Source organism: Colletotrichum phormii, assembly GCF_030913505.1.
Source record: "Colletotrichum phormii strain CBS 102054 chromosome Unknown BDP81scaffold_8, whole genome shotgun sequence".
Lineage (NCBI taxonomy): Eukaryota > Fungi > Ascomycota > Sordariomycetes > Glomerellales > Glomerellaceae > Colletotrichum > Colletotrichum phormii.
Window position 1 is genome coordinate 117629 of NW_026851450.1, and position 12937 is coordinate 130565.

Consider the following 12937-nt stretch of genomic DNA (forward strand, 5'->3'; position numbering starts at 1 on the left):
GGATGAGCCTGCGGGCTAATATGTAGCGTTGAGCTAGTTTTTCTTGATATCCCCTTATGTTGACCGCAGAAGAGTATCCCTCTTAGAATAACATAATAATACCAATCATTGTCGCAATATCTCAGTGCCATCGCTCATGTTGGCGCGTGTAGTACAACCGACTGGATACTGCAAGTGACAGTATCACCGCTCACACTAGCACTGGTACCGGTGATGGTATAGTTGGTTGCCGAGTTGTAATTTTGCGGCAAGCTGTTGCACCAGCTTGAGTCTGAGCTACCGGCGGATGTCTGAGGGCTGTCAGTTGCGATCCACGATTGATGCTTGGATAATGGACATACGATTACAACGTTGTTGAATGCTAGTGGACCAAAGTCCCATGGGACATCGTACCTTTGAAGCCTTAGTAAGATTCCTTGAATTGGCATCGTGCGAAATCTACAACTCAATAGCAAAGAGCGCTTGGTTGAAAGACTTGTCGGCTGAAGTAGGCAGTCAGTACTATGCGGCCTCACCGATCATCCAACGGCGACTTACCCAGAGCGAAGTCGTTGTTAACAACCTGACCTCCAGTTTGTCTCGTCACAGTGCTGGTCCATGCCGAATTATCCGATTTGAGGGTGTTCTGGAACGAAATCGTCTCCCCGCCATATGTGTTGAAGCCTCCGCCCCAAGGAAGACTCGGGTTAGAGCAGCACCACCCGGACCCGAGCCACCATGTTCCACTCCGGCCATCGAGAACGTTTTGGTACACGCCAGAGTTATCGGTTGGTTGTAAGCCTGGCCAGAGATAGTAAACACCGACGCGCGGAAGTGATGGGATTACCATCTCGCCCGAGAAAGAGGTGAGCTTCTGACCGGACGCGGGGTAGTACCGAAGGAAGTACCATGTCACCGCTGATACTGGATTGGCCAGCAAGAGAAGAGGGAAGATGAAGATGGCGCGATGCATTTCGGCGGTGTTTTGACACTGGGACTGTATCTATCAGACCGAGGATGAAAGCCGTGTGGAAGCCGTGACGTCCTCTACCGAGACGAAAAGAATACCCAGAAGTTGCACTCACACAGACCTTTTATGCCCAAAGGCTACGAACTTATCTAGACATCTCCTGCAGCCAGTCATACAGAAAATGGGACGATGCCATGCCCGGTTGCAATGGCCGTGCCCCATTGTCCATTTCAGGAAGTTGAACAGATCTTGACCAGGATCAGCTACTCTTCAATCGTTTGAAGTCACCTTACTTTATCAGCTATGTTCGGATGGGATCTGCCCCGCCTGTTCATTGATACCGGGATGCAACGTGTGAATGCATCCTCACCCAAAATCAGAACGTCATTTGCCGTTTCCTGTGCGGCAGTTGTTGACTCCCCTGTATCACGCGATAAGAAGGCCGCATGTGCCAGATGCTCATGCGGAACTTCATTAGGACGCTTAAGTCCTGACGATCACAAGGGTTCAAAGTTGGAACGGGATGGAATGAAGTTTAGATTTACTTAGAAGATGGCATGATGTCACGAAACAGGAATGGTATCAGCACTCGTCAAGCATCTTGCTACGTGCTTTCTCACGTGGATATCACACTCTCTTAGTATATAGACTGCTCTTATGTGCTCATTCTAGATGGGTTACTTCAAGCCACTTTAACCCACTTCATATGCCCATTGCTGCGTGCCATAACTCGTGACACATGACGAACCAGTCGTATCTCATCTACACCGGGGGCCCAAGCAAAAGACTAAAAGAAAGAGTCATCAGAGAGTACACGATTGCATGACCCCCGAGTCCGATCATGAATCTCTGTTTCACATAAGGTGCGCCTTGGTGCCACCGCCGAATCGCCGAGTCGCTACCTTGCGTCCGCAGCGCTGGCAGCTGTGAACGACGTCCTTGAATGGCCTCATGGCGTACGGAGCGAACTGTCAAGTTGGGATGTTGACGCAGGGTGGAAGCTCTCAGAGGCCAACTGCAGTTAGGGGTAGAATGATGAATTACTGAAGTCTGCTCCTCCCTCGACGTGTACTCCCTGCGCTGTATATACATCTGAGCTGTTCCTTTGTTGCTTGGACTCCTTACTACCTCTTACTAGCCCCTATCCGGGAGGGCTCTGACACGAACACACCAACACCGGTGGTGCAGAAGAGCATAATGGCCATCCAGCTATAGAAATCAATTAGTCAAGAGTTTCAAGTTGTCGTATGAATTGTGGCTCGGGTCCGACTTACTGCGCTCCTTTGCCAATTCTATGGTCCCTCGTGGTGGGAGTGACCCCCTTGCAAGCAGGGCACTCGATCAAAGCAGGCCATCTCTCCACAAGGGCAACGGGCACGACGTTGGCCCGGGAGCCTTCTCCGAGAGATTCTCCATGGTTGCAGTGAACGACGTGGCAGTATTTGACGTTAGGTCCGGCGATGTCGTGGCTGCCGATGGCAGTTGATGCGGGAGTATGCATTGCTTGGTATTGAGGAACTGGAGATCGGATGCTGAAGTCTTCGGGAGCGTTCGACATCGTTTCTGAGGGGATTGATCAGTCTTGGTCATGGCCGCCTCGAAGTGATGATATAAGTGTTCCTTACCGAATTCACTCTTGCTCATGCCTGGATTACAGCCAAAACGAATGTTGTACTATGCTCAGATGAGAGGAGATAGTTGATGGGGAGGTTATCGAGGACTTGGGAAGAGCGCATTCATATAGGACGACATCTCGAATAACATGGCACCCAACCAACGGATGGCAACCCCGTTGACCAATAACCACGGCAGCTTTGGGATAGTTCCTCTGATGAAACACGGAACCTGTCATCTGTAGTCTGCCACACGTCAGTTGCATATCGCCGAATGCATCGCTGTAAGTTGATGTTAAGGGACTACCAATCATGTTGTTCGGCATTTTCAATGAGGACCAATTGCATCGTGGCAGAGACACTGTTGCCATGCAGAATAGACATGTGCCGACCAGTTGTCTCCTTCGGTTTTACGAGCCCGTTGCCCTTTCTGGCAGTCGAATCCTTCGGGGAAATGTAGCGCTCTAAATGCTGCTGCCTGGCCGTCTCAAAATAGCACCCTGAGCTCGTGTTCCCTCCCTGTCGATCGCCGAATCCGTCTTCAGTTCCACAACCATACAGGAACTATGTTTTAGTGAATTTGACAGGCTTGAATATCAATGAGTATTCAGAATGCACTGGGATGATATGGCTCTCCGCACTTCAAAACCCCGGTTGGTGGTGCTTTTGAGGCCTCTAGTAGTAGTAGTAGTGGTGTTTTACATCATCAGGGACAGGTGCCCAGCTATCTATGTAACTAAGCTCCGATCAACCAGAGCGCCCTTTGGGCATATGATGTGCCGTGCCGCCATTATAGCGTACGACAAGTCAGGCAGTCTATAATGTACACTTTTCTTCTCGTGCCTAGAGCAGTGGAGTTTAGTATCTAATCCCCAGGGTCCGTTCAGTTCCAAAAAGCACGCCAGCAGGGGGTCCCTGACTCGGCAGAAGCGAATGGGTCTCTAGCAGCCCTACGCCGTCCACAGACGGCGTTGCCGCAACAAGTAACCGGCCCTCGGAGGCATATTTGCCTACGCGAGCATTTTTCTGTTTTCTTATATTTTCTTATATAGAAGATAAAGGAGGAAGGAAGAGAGAGGGGTGTGGTAAGGCCGGGGCCTCAAGGCGTCGGTGGGTGTGTGAGAGAGTTGTGAGGCGCTTTTGAGGCCTCGTGACGACGTTGATTAGGTATCCTCCAACAAAGTGGACCCTGAATTACTCAAGATAGTAAATGGACGTAAAATTCATTTCTGAGGTGAATGAAACTGTCCTAAGTAAGATTCTATGAAGTAGGGGCTCAACGAGACGTTGTCTTTGCCAGTGGATGCAGTTGGCCTTGCAAGAACTCAATTGGACGAGGCTAGCTGCTAGCATTAGAGTCAAGGTTAGAGTAACGGGCTAAGATCTGACCTTTCTCGACGTAGTCCTTTGTTGATGAGAAAGCTGGCGCGGCCTCTACCGGTCCGCAATTGCTCGTGGGCTGGGGAAGCAGGCTGTGGTTTGGATCTGGTCCAAACTTGAAGCCACGCACATGCAGCCAACACTTATTTTCTCTTCGTATTTATCGGGCCTAGGAGTGGGACGACTCCTGACACCGTGGGTATTGATTTAATATGAGAAGACAGAGCCAATAGTAGCAGAAACTAAAGTACCTAGGTATGTTGAAAGTTGCATAGAAAAGAGGCGTGATATCATCATGTTCGGTACGAGCCGAAACTCTCCATTACTCAAGTCTCATCCGCTTGCCGTGCATACATTCCAACCACGAAGTCATGGACATCCCACAGCTCACAGCGTTTCATTTCACCTTCGGACTGTGGTATTGTCATCGAAACATTCGGGGCCAAGGCACAAGATTAATGGGGAACCGAAAGAAGTGGTATGCAAGGCGGCCTACGGGGTAAGATATTGATACTCTGTGACGAGCACTATATTCTACGCCAAGATAATTCCCCCCGGGTGAAGGTGAATCGAGATTGCGTTTGTTATTCATCGGATACTTTTTTACTGTACTACTCGCTGTCGATGATGGGCATCGATACCTGCGTCCCTGGGCTCTAGCTCAAACGTGCCCCCCCCCCTCTCGGCTATCTCCCCGCAAGAGTCCACTGTGCATCAGGTCAATGTCTTTAAACGAGTTGTCGGAAAAGAATGCTGCTCCTTGTTGTGTACATGTAGCACAATAATGATAGATAAATACATGTAGGGGCCAACAATGCAGCAATCCAGATGGTTGAGCATCCTTGAAACCCCAAGTATATTTTGTCTCTTAGGTCGATTCAACGCTGGAAAAAGAGCTCTGAGCCATGAAGTGCGGTTTATAGCCATTTGAACTCATTGAAAACTCTATCGAGGAGTATAGTTACTTGAAACGAAGACGACATCGTACAAAGGTAACACGCTGGCCCTCTGTACTAAAGAGGCCCTTCGTTGTCCTGCAAAACCTCGTTCCACCACTCGTCATGGCCCTCAGACTTACACAAACTGTTCCAGTCTGCTTCTGCTAGCCCTTGCTCCTTGAGGTCCTGCTTCTTGAAGATGCGGGGTTTCCTTTTCTTAGCATCTGCAGCTGGTGCTTTGTAGACCAAGTCCTCCACCCCATTGCGGCCCGGAGCTCTGAACAGCGGCTCCAAAGCCTCTCGGGGTTTTGAGTGCAGCTCTAACAAAATTCGGAGATAAGGAAAGAACCAGTTGTTCTTCCACCAATCGCGCAGTCTCTGGCCTTTCAACCCATTGCGATGGGCATTGTGGTGTACCACAACTGGCACCGAAGTGCTCCAGAAATCTGTGTAAAGAGGAAGATCCTGCCATCCCATAGTCTTGTCGATGTCAGACTCTTGGATAGGGCTGCGTAAACCAAGCATGTCTTCTGGGATGCCAGCCACCCTTGGTGGATCAATGCCTCTATCAGCAGCAGCTTGTCGAAGTCCAGGACCATCCGATGACACGATGTAGAGCCCATCGTCTTCTTCGAACACAGTAGGAGTGAAAAGATCTTGGATGTAGTCTAGACCGACATTGAAGTCGTTTTGCTGAGCTTCCTGAGCAGCTTTTTCAGGATGATCAGCTTGGAGTTTCACCCAGTCATCGTGATTCTGTCGCTTGGAAGTCCGCCAAATCTCTTGCTCGCCAAAGATCTCGGCAAAAATACCTTGGTCGCTGAAGATCCCTGCACCGGCAGCTTGCTTTTCATCGACTTTCTCTTGTGCACGACGGAACATGCGCTTCATATCCCCGACAGGACCCATAAGACTTCCGCTGTTGACGTACCGTGGGCGAAGGTCATGTATTTGCTTGGGGTCTTCGTCCGTATGGGGGCCGTACATGTCTTCCCGTGCACTGGACTGAGGAAGGTCGTCACAGTGGGGGTCAGAACCAAGACTTGCATCAGGCCAGCATTTCTTCTGGGTCGAAATGATGATGGATTGCCGCGGTACGAGGCTCTTTTTCGAGTCCGATGAGAACCAAGAACGAGATCCTGCCCAGTCCTTGCGAATGCGTTCGTCTGCAGCATAATTCTGCGCCATGTATCGTCGAATGAGGACGGATGGTGGAAGCTGGAACCAAACATCGTAGGCGTCGACGAGAAGGACAAGGTCGTCTGGTCCTAGGCGTTCGTCATCTGGAGCCTCCTCGGAGGTGATAGAATCAAGGAACGCGAGAGTGCCATCGATCTTGCCGAGATGAGAGCCTCCAAACCCTCCAGGAGATTTTTGAAAGTCGCGGCCCCAGTTGACAATGACCGAGCTGGGATAACCGGATGCAATACCCGACATGAGCATTTTGCATAGGTCTGGCGATGGACCATCCGCCGGCACGATTATTCTGAGATGTCGCTGGCCACCTTTCTCCACCGGCGGTAACGAAGATAGCACATTTCTGTTCGGATCGGGTATGTATTGTGTGATATTTGTACGGCTCTGAATATGTTAGGGCTGTCACCTGGTGAGGTGAAGGTGTACTAACAACGGCAAAAAGTAGCCCAGAGAAGAGAAGAACTGGGACAACAAGCTTGAACAAAGCTTTGGGAGACGTCCTTTGGAGTCTATGTGAGAAGATTTGGTTGACATATGGACCGGGAGACCGCAAAGCTTCAGCATCACTTTCGACATTGAGCTTTCTGTAGGTCGGGGTGCGCGGCGTCTTCGTCCAGGCCATGATGCCAAGTGCCACGTCCTTGACGACTGACATTCTTCACTGAGGTACTTCTTGCCAGGAGAAAGATTTGACGAAGGAGGATGAAATCCCCAGGTAAGTTGAATGAGTGAACGCGAGAAGTTCGAGCCCATGATACCGCAACTAGACCAGACGCTTGACAAAAAGGGAAAAGGAGAACATCCTCTTTATCGAAGCATAATCGAACCAGTCCGCCCAGGTAGGTACTGAGTTTGATCAGGTATCCATTCGAGACATTAATCAGCTTGAAATATATCACGGCCTAGACGGGCTATCCCATCGGGTGCGGATGGACAGCACTTTCGCCAAGGGCGGGGTAGAGCCAATAAGGGCTTGCAAATCTATAAAGTTAAACAATAGGGCTGTAGTACCTCTGTTTCCTACAGATTTTGAGTTTGCCAGAGGTACCAGCAATCTTTATTAATAAATAATGGTACATTGCAATCTAAGCAACCTTTTCGAGTTGTCTGCCGTCGTTGCCGAGTGATGGTATTCCCAGATATCTCCTTGAAAACCTTCCTACTACCACAATAGGTACAAGGTGAAGATACCTTCCTTGATCCCTTCCTATGCTGTTCCCATGGGATAGAAATATTCCTCTTCAATCATAGGAACTCCTTGCTGAAATGCTTACTCCTTAGAATACTGAGGTGACGCGGCGTTTGCCCTGCGATTGGGCTCAAGACAAGTCAAGCTGAGGCGGCAAAAAGCCGAGATTGTGTGGCCATTCCCCCTTCCCATAGGACAGCATCATGTGCCAAGGGGCTATGGCTCGCCTTGGAAAGACTTCTTGTATGATATTGAAGAAATGATGGGTCTTCGACGATGAGACATATTGAATGGAGGAGGCCCTTACACCCCGGCCTCCGGATGCCGTGGCGGCTAACGGCAGCTCACAACTTGGCAGAGACACTTGGCTTCTGGATAATCTACCGAGGTACTAAAAGGGATTGATCGACTTTGTTTTATTCTACCTCGAATGACTATTATAATCCAGCGATGATTGATTGCAAGCCTAGTAATAGTTACAGAGAACTTTACGTCCTTGTTTTGCGAGAAACGTAACTCAAGAGCGAATATGTACTGATGAGAAGACCGAGCTCCAAGGTCAGGCTCGTATCCGGGCATACATACAAGCAAGTCTGCGGCGCGGTAGATAGATGAATACGCGCGCCACATCTTGGGCCCTTGGCCTCAAATCCCATCCAATATTTTAGAGCTTTGCTTGAACGAACGCCGGTAGATTGGCTCAACTCAAGTACCCGATGCTCATGTGACAGTGTCTCGGGATTTCTCAGGCACCTTCTGTATTCCGAAGCAAGCGCATCTAAATCCGTGTAATGCCGGTCATTAAACACGGTACAACCGTGCAGTATCGGTCTGCTCCTAGACGAAACCTGCCAGTATCAAGACCAGTTGGCCGTCGGGTCATTACCAGCCTGACCTTGGCCGAAACCAAAGCCGTATGTCTCCGGCTGCAAAGGCTGAGATCCGAGTGGACTGCCAGGCTTGCCACTCTCAAACGGAGTACCAAGCAGTTGCGCAAGCCTCATTGTGAGATTCTGGTCTCGGTTGGGCAAATTTCCCATAAGTCCTTGGACGAGATACATCGGATGTGTTGCCGTGCCGAGCAAAGACTGCAAAACCTGAGTATCAAAAGAAAAGAAACGTTAGTCTGTGGTCGTGGCTTAAGCTTGCAATTCAGCTGATGTCTCACCTGTGCATCTTCACTGAGACTAAAACCCGGTATGAGTGACACACCACCGCCGTTGTTGCCGACCAAATTCTGGGCGCGCATTATGTTCTGGGCATCGTCGACAGCATACTGCGCCGTTCGCTGCATCATGGCGCACGCCGTCAATACACGTTTCAAATCGCAACCTTCAGACTTTTCGAACTTTTGAAGGAAATGAGCGAAGTTTCTCGTTGCCGCCAAATCTCCTCGAGCGCGGGCAGAGCCTGGGGTCTCGAGCACATCCGTCAAGAGAGTGATACTCGCGCAAAGGGGGTAACACAAGATTCGCCTGCAAATATGAGCCGAGTGTCTCAGACAAGGGTAATCGCTTTGAGCGCGAAGGCTTACCATAGGTCTGCGTACTGAGGCGTTGAAATAGTCCGAAATAGGCCCAAGGTCGCGTGCGCCGCCATGCGGCACCGCTTCTGCGAAAAGGACAGCTGGATGTAGGGCATTTCGAACCCAGCAGACGTTCCCATGAGAACAGCTACGGTCGAGTATTGGTTATGCCGTCTCGCAGCCCAGTGTACCATCATTGTGCACCTATAGAAGGCCAACTGCAGATTCAGGATATCTGGGGCAATGTCTGACCCCAATGCAGGGGATTCGTATGATGGTTGGAGGTTTGTTGGCATACTTGACCTCCATTCCTCAAGGAGAGCATCTAGGTCGATAATGGCCTTGATCAAGTCGTCATCGGAAAGGCGAAGTCCTTTTGCCGTGTATAATCGTCTCCGGATCGAAGATTCTACCATCGCGAGCTTAGCTCTGAGGTTCAATATGTCAACGCCGTCTCCCCAACCGCTAGGCAGTTCCGTCTCAATGTCATCATCGTCTTGTATCGAGTCTAAGCCGTGGTTGAGACCCGTTTCTTTATCGAGTATGTAGGCCGCCCAGAACACCCGAATCCGCGCCTCAACATCCTGAGCGCACATGGACATCATTGTGCAAGGCTTCCGATGTAGCCCGATGTTTTGAGACAGTCTTACTGCGGCAGAAGATAGGAGAGTCGCTGTTCTGGTGCATGTAGTTCCTTGCATGAAAACTGCCATGGCGACGATGGCCTGTACCGACAGCAAGTCACTACCCTTGACCATCAGCTCTGTAAGGACAGAAAATGCGTTCTTGAAGAAAGGCCAGGCTAGTTGACAGACTTCCTGGAATGCACTGTTGATGGTCTTCCATCGCGTTCCCACAGAAATGACGGCGTTCATGTATGCCCAACCTGAAGTACTGTTGAAAGTGTCGCCCGCTTGTGGTAATGTTTCGAAATGGCGGACAAAGTAGTGAAAGTTCAAAAGCGGGTAATTGCTGATTGCGTCGTCATAGAGAGGCATCAAAATGGTGATGGCCTCCTCCCGTTCGAGTCGAGGGGTAAAGACTTGTCTGTTGAACGTAGAACAATAAGAGGCGGAATTGACCTCTCTCAAACGGCTCTCAATGACGGCAAAGACTGGCATCTTTCCTGATAGTTGTGACGGCGGCTCGGGAACTTCTCGAGGCTGAGGAACGGGCGTTTGGCTACTTCTTGAATCAGGCGCCGGCGATACCACTTCATCGCCCATTGGGTGATCTGATGGAACGTGACTGGCTGCTACTTGCGCGGCGTCAAGTCGGTGGCTCGGTATCGGAACTGTGCTGTTTGGCATGACCGGGCCGGCAAACACGGAGACAGACGCGGCATCAGTTTCTGAAGGCGATATCCTGGTCGGTGGTGCCCCCGGCCTCGGAAGCCCAGCTTGATTGAGTACAGCTTCCATTTTTGAGAGTCGCTCTTCTAAAGCTTGGATGTACATTTTGCTACATTCTTAAGTCAACTCCGAAGTTCACCCAATACTGAAATAAAGCATGTAAGTGAGCAGGTTATGGCATGTGACTTAAGCATACCTTCGACCGGGGCCACGGCGCCTTTGTACCTGCTGGTATACGCACTCCTGACTGCGATTGACACAAGGAGTACAGGATGGATTTCTTCCATCGCACTTGATCTTTTTCGATTGGCATCGGAGACAAGCCTTCGTTTCCACATGTAAGTAGCTGTTGCTGAACCAACTTCAGGGACTTACAAACCTTCGCGATGCGGAAAGCTTTGTCTTGGGTCCGTCCGCTCTGAACGGACTCAGTATCCATGGCGTCCATGGCAAAGCATGTATGTTTGTGTGCCACACCGCTGCGCGGAGGTGTGGGGAAGCCGGAACGCCAACCCCGGACGGTTCAGTTGAGATTTGGACGGCTGTTTCGGGAATGCGTCCGGACTGAGCGACCCACTCGGCCGGGCGGCGCGTTGCTGTATGCTAATAACACCTCGGCTCCGAATAGTAGCCGGCAGTCCGCAAACGAGGAGTAAGTTGGGAATCTGAACAAGATCTCGGAATCGGATCGGGCAAAATCCAAGAAAACTCTCAGTGAAGATGAGAGAAGAAGAGAAAGTAGTTTCATGATTGGCCCGGTCACGTAATTTCCGGAAGTAAAATGCATCCGTGCTAAGAGGGTTAGGTAAGGAGGCTGCCCAGGTCCGACTCAGTCAAGCCGCCGCAAAGGGAACTTCCCGCAAGTAATCTATTCCGTATGGGGGGGACAGGACCGCTTTGGGCGCCTTGGAGTCTGCACACTTTTGTTATGGATCCTTCAATGGTTTGACGGAAGCAATTTGTCGCCGAGATGTTTGGATAGGATCTCGTGCATGATTCCCCCAAGTCGATAACAACTAGAACTTCATATGTCAATTGAATCCGCCTTTACGGATACAAAATCTAGAAACCTTTTTTGCTTCCGCCGCCAAGGCCATGAGGGGATACACCACTAGAAACCTTATTTGCTTCCGCCGCCAAGGCCATGAGGGGATACACCACTAGAAACCTTATTTGCTTCCGCCGCCAAGGCCATGAGGGGATATACCACTACAAACTCCGCTGGCAACCAGCGGAGTGTTCACTGTAATACTGCAAATGTGTATCTGCAGAGCAGTTGACGAAATCTCTATAAGAACCACTGCCATCACCGCTACTAATATTGTCGTGGAGCGACTCAAAAGCAACTCTAATCTTTAACCATCCACCTGATTACTTTGAGTACCTTTATCTAGGATCTCATTTCGGAACCACCACACACAAAGTGACAAAATGGCAGTCATCGCAGTCGCGGGAGGCACGGGGAACGTAGGCCGAACTTTGGTCGAGGCAATTGTGGCCACTGGCAAGCACGAAGTCAAGATCCTCGCTAGAAAGGTAGTAATCAATACCAGAGATGATTAGTTTGGAATAAGTGCTGACCCATTTCTCAAGGCAAACCCCGAGTTGGAGAAGGAACTCGGGGCTTCGATTGTGGTGGTTGATTACGCCGATGTGGAAGCCACAACCAAAACTCTGGAGGAGCACAATGTCCACACGGTCATCTCAGCTATCACCATGATACCGCCACCAGGAGAAACTCCCCTTGAGTTCGAGCTAATCCGCGCCGCCGATGCATCAGCGTCGACCAAGAGAATGATCTCCAGCGGATGGGGTGCCCCTCACACCGAGGAGTAAGTTCATACTCAAGATGGGAAATGTTTTGAGTTGCACGCAGTCGCTTACAATCAACAAAGACAAAGCAGCCAGTTGGGTTCTGTTCCAAACAAACTTCGCGCTGCCGCCCTCTTGAAGGAGACGAAGGATCTCGAGTACACCGTCGTCCACAACGGCTTCTTCCTTGACTACTGGGCGACACCTGCTGTCCCCTCCAACATGAGTCCCTTTACTCTCTTTATCGACATTCCAGGCAACGCCGCAGCTATCCCAGGATCGGGAAACACACCCTCGGCTTTCACCCACACCAAAGATGTGGGCAAATTTGTAGCTGCTGCTCTGGATCTGGACAAGTGGGAGCCTGACACTTTCATTGTTGGTGATAAGGTCACTTTAAATGAATTCGTCCAGCTGGCAGAGGCTGCCAAAGGTATGCTCTCATTGCATCCGCAAGTTCAGAGATGTTTCGAACTGACTGACCGTATCACAAGGCACCAAATTCAACGTTGCGTATGACAGCGTTGAGAAACTGAAGACTGGCCAGGCGACAGAACTCCCTGGCCAAATACCTGCATATGCGTTCTTCCCCAAAGAGGCGTACCAGGGTATGGCTGCTGTATTTGGTCTCTGGTTTGAGAACGGGATCTTCGATATTCCTCCTGCTGGAAAGAAGACTCTCAATCAGATTTTCCCTGACATCAAGGCTTGGACTGTGAAGGAAATCCTGGATACTGCTTGGAAGGCTTGAACTGTCGCAGAGTCGCGATTCGATGTCAGTGAACACCGTCTTGCAAGTTCGAAACACAAACAGGATGGTACCTAAAGAGCTTGTAAAGTCCGGAATGTTGAAGGTATTAGCCTTGCAAAAATTCAGAGTCGAAGCTGCCTCAAAACCATATGGAAATCACATCTAGACACCTGAAGCCCTGCCAAATTTCTGCTCTCGTGAATTGACGATGCAGGCCGGAAGTTGCATGTG

The 12937-nt window shown here is 50.2% G+C and overlaps 5 protein-coding genes across 5 annotated transcripts; 1 reads left to right on the top strand and 4 right to left on the bottom strand.

Moving 5' to 3' along the window:
• Positions 1 to 134: 134 nt before the first annotated feature.
• On the bottom strand, positions 135 to 952 carry BDP81DRAFT_316974 (uncharacterized protein; the record flags this gene model as incomplete). The annotated part of the gene is made up of 4 exons (XM_060584213.1): positions 135 to 290; positions 342 to 393; positions 443 to 482; positions 538 to 952. 4 exons carry the CDS (start codon positions 950 to 952, stop codon positions 135 to 137), a joined length of 663 nt encoding a protein of 220 aa, XP_060446077.1.
• A 558-nt stretch (positions 953 to 1510) lies between these two features.
• On the bottom strand, positions 1511 to 2768 carry BDP81DRAFT_372183 (LITAF-like zinc ribbon domain-containing protein). Its single transcript, XM_060586648.1, has 4 exons — positions 2575 to 2768; positions 2224 to 2512; positions 2113 to 2158; positions 1511 to 1917 (listed from the first exon to the last, which is right to left on the bottom strand). Exons 1-4 carry the CDS (start codon positions 2591 to 2593, stop codon positions 1804 to 1806), a joined length of 468 nt encoding a protein of 155 aa, XP_060446078.1. The 5' UTR covers positions 2594 to 2768; the 3' UTR covers positions 1511 to 1803.
• Positions 2769 to 4805: 2037 nt separating this feature from the next.
• Positions 4806 to 6891, bottom strand: BDP81DRAFT_470803 (uncharacterized protein). Its single transcript, XM_060594563.1, has 2 exons — positions 6508 to 6891; positions 4806 to 6461 (listed from the first exon to the last, which is right to left on the bottom strand). The coding sequence occupies exons 1-2, from the start codon at positions 6730 to 6732 to the stop codon at positions 4956 to 4958; spliced, it is 1731 nt and encodes a 576-aa protein (XP_060446079.1). The 5' UTR covers positions 6733 to 6891; the 3' UTR covers positions 4806 to 4955.
• Positions 6892 to 7675: 784 nt separating this feature from the next.
• Positions 7676 to 10254, bottom strand: BDP81DRAFT_470804 (uncharacterized protein). The gene is made up of 3 exons (XM_060594564.1): positions 8801 to 10254; positions 8435 to 8741; positions 7676 to 8363 (listed from the first exon to the last, which is right to left on the bottom strand). Exons 1-3 carry the CDS (start codon positions 10246 to 10248, stop codon positions 8124 to 8126), a joined length of 1995 nt encoding a protein of 664 aa, XP_060446080.1. The 5' UTR covers positions 10249 to 10254; the 3' UTR covers positions 7676 to 8123.
• A 1320-nt stretch (positions 10255 to 11574) lies between these two features.
• On the top strand, positions 11575 to 12706 carry BDP81DRAFT_460184 (uncharacterized protein; the record flags this gene model as incomplete). Its single annotated transcript, XM_060593629.1, has 4 exons — positions 11575 to 11679; positions 11737 to 11975; positions 12039 to 12388; positions 12450 to 12706. 4 exons carry the CDS (start codon positions 11575 to 11577, stop codon positions 12704 to 12706), a joined length of 951 nt encoding a protein of 316 aa, XP_060446081.1.
• Positions 12707 to 12937: the final 231 nt, after the last annotated feature.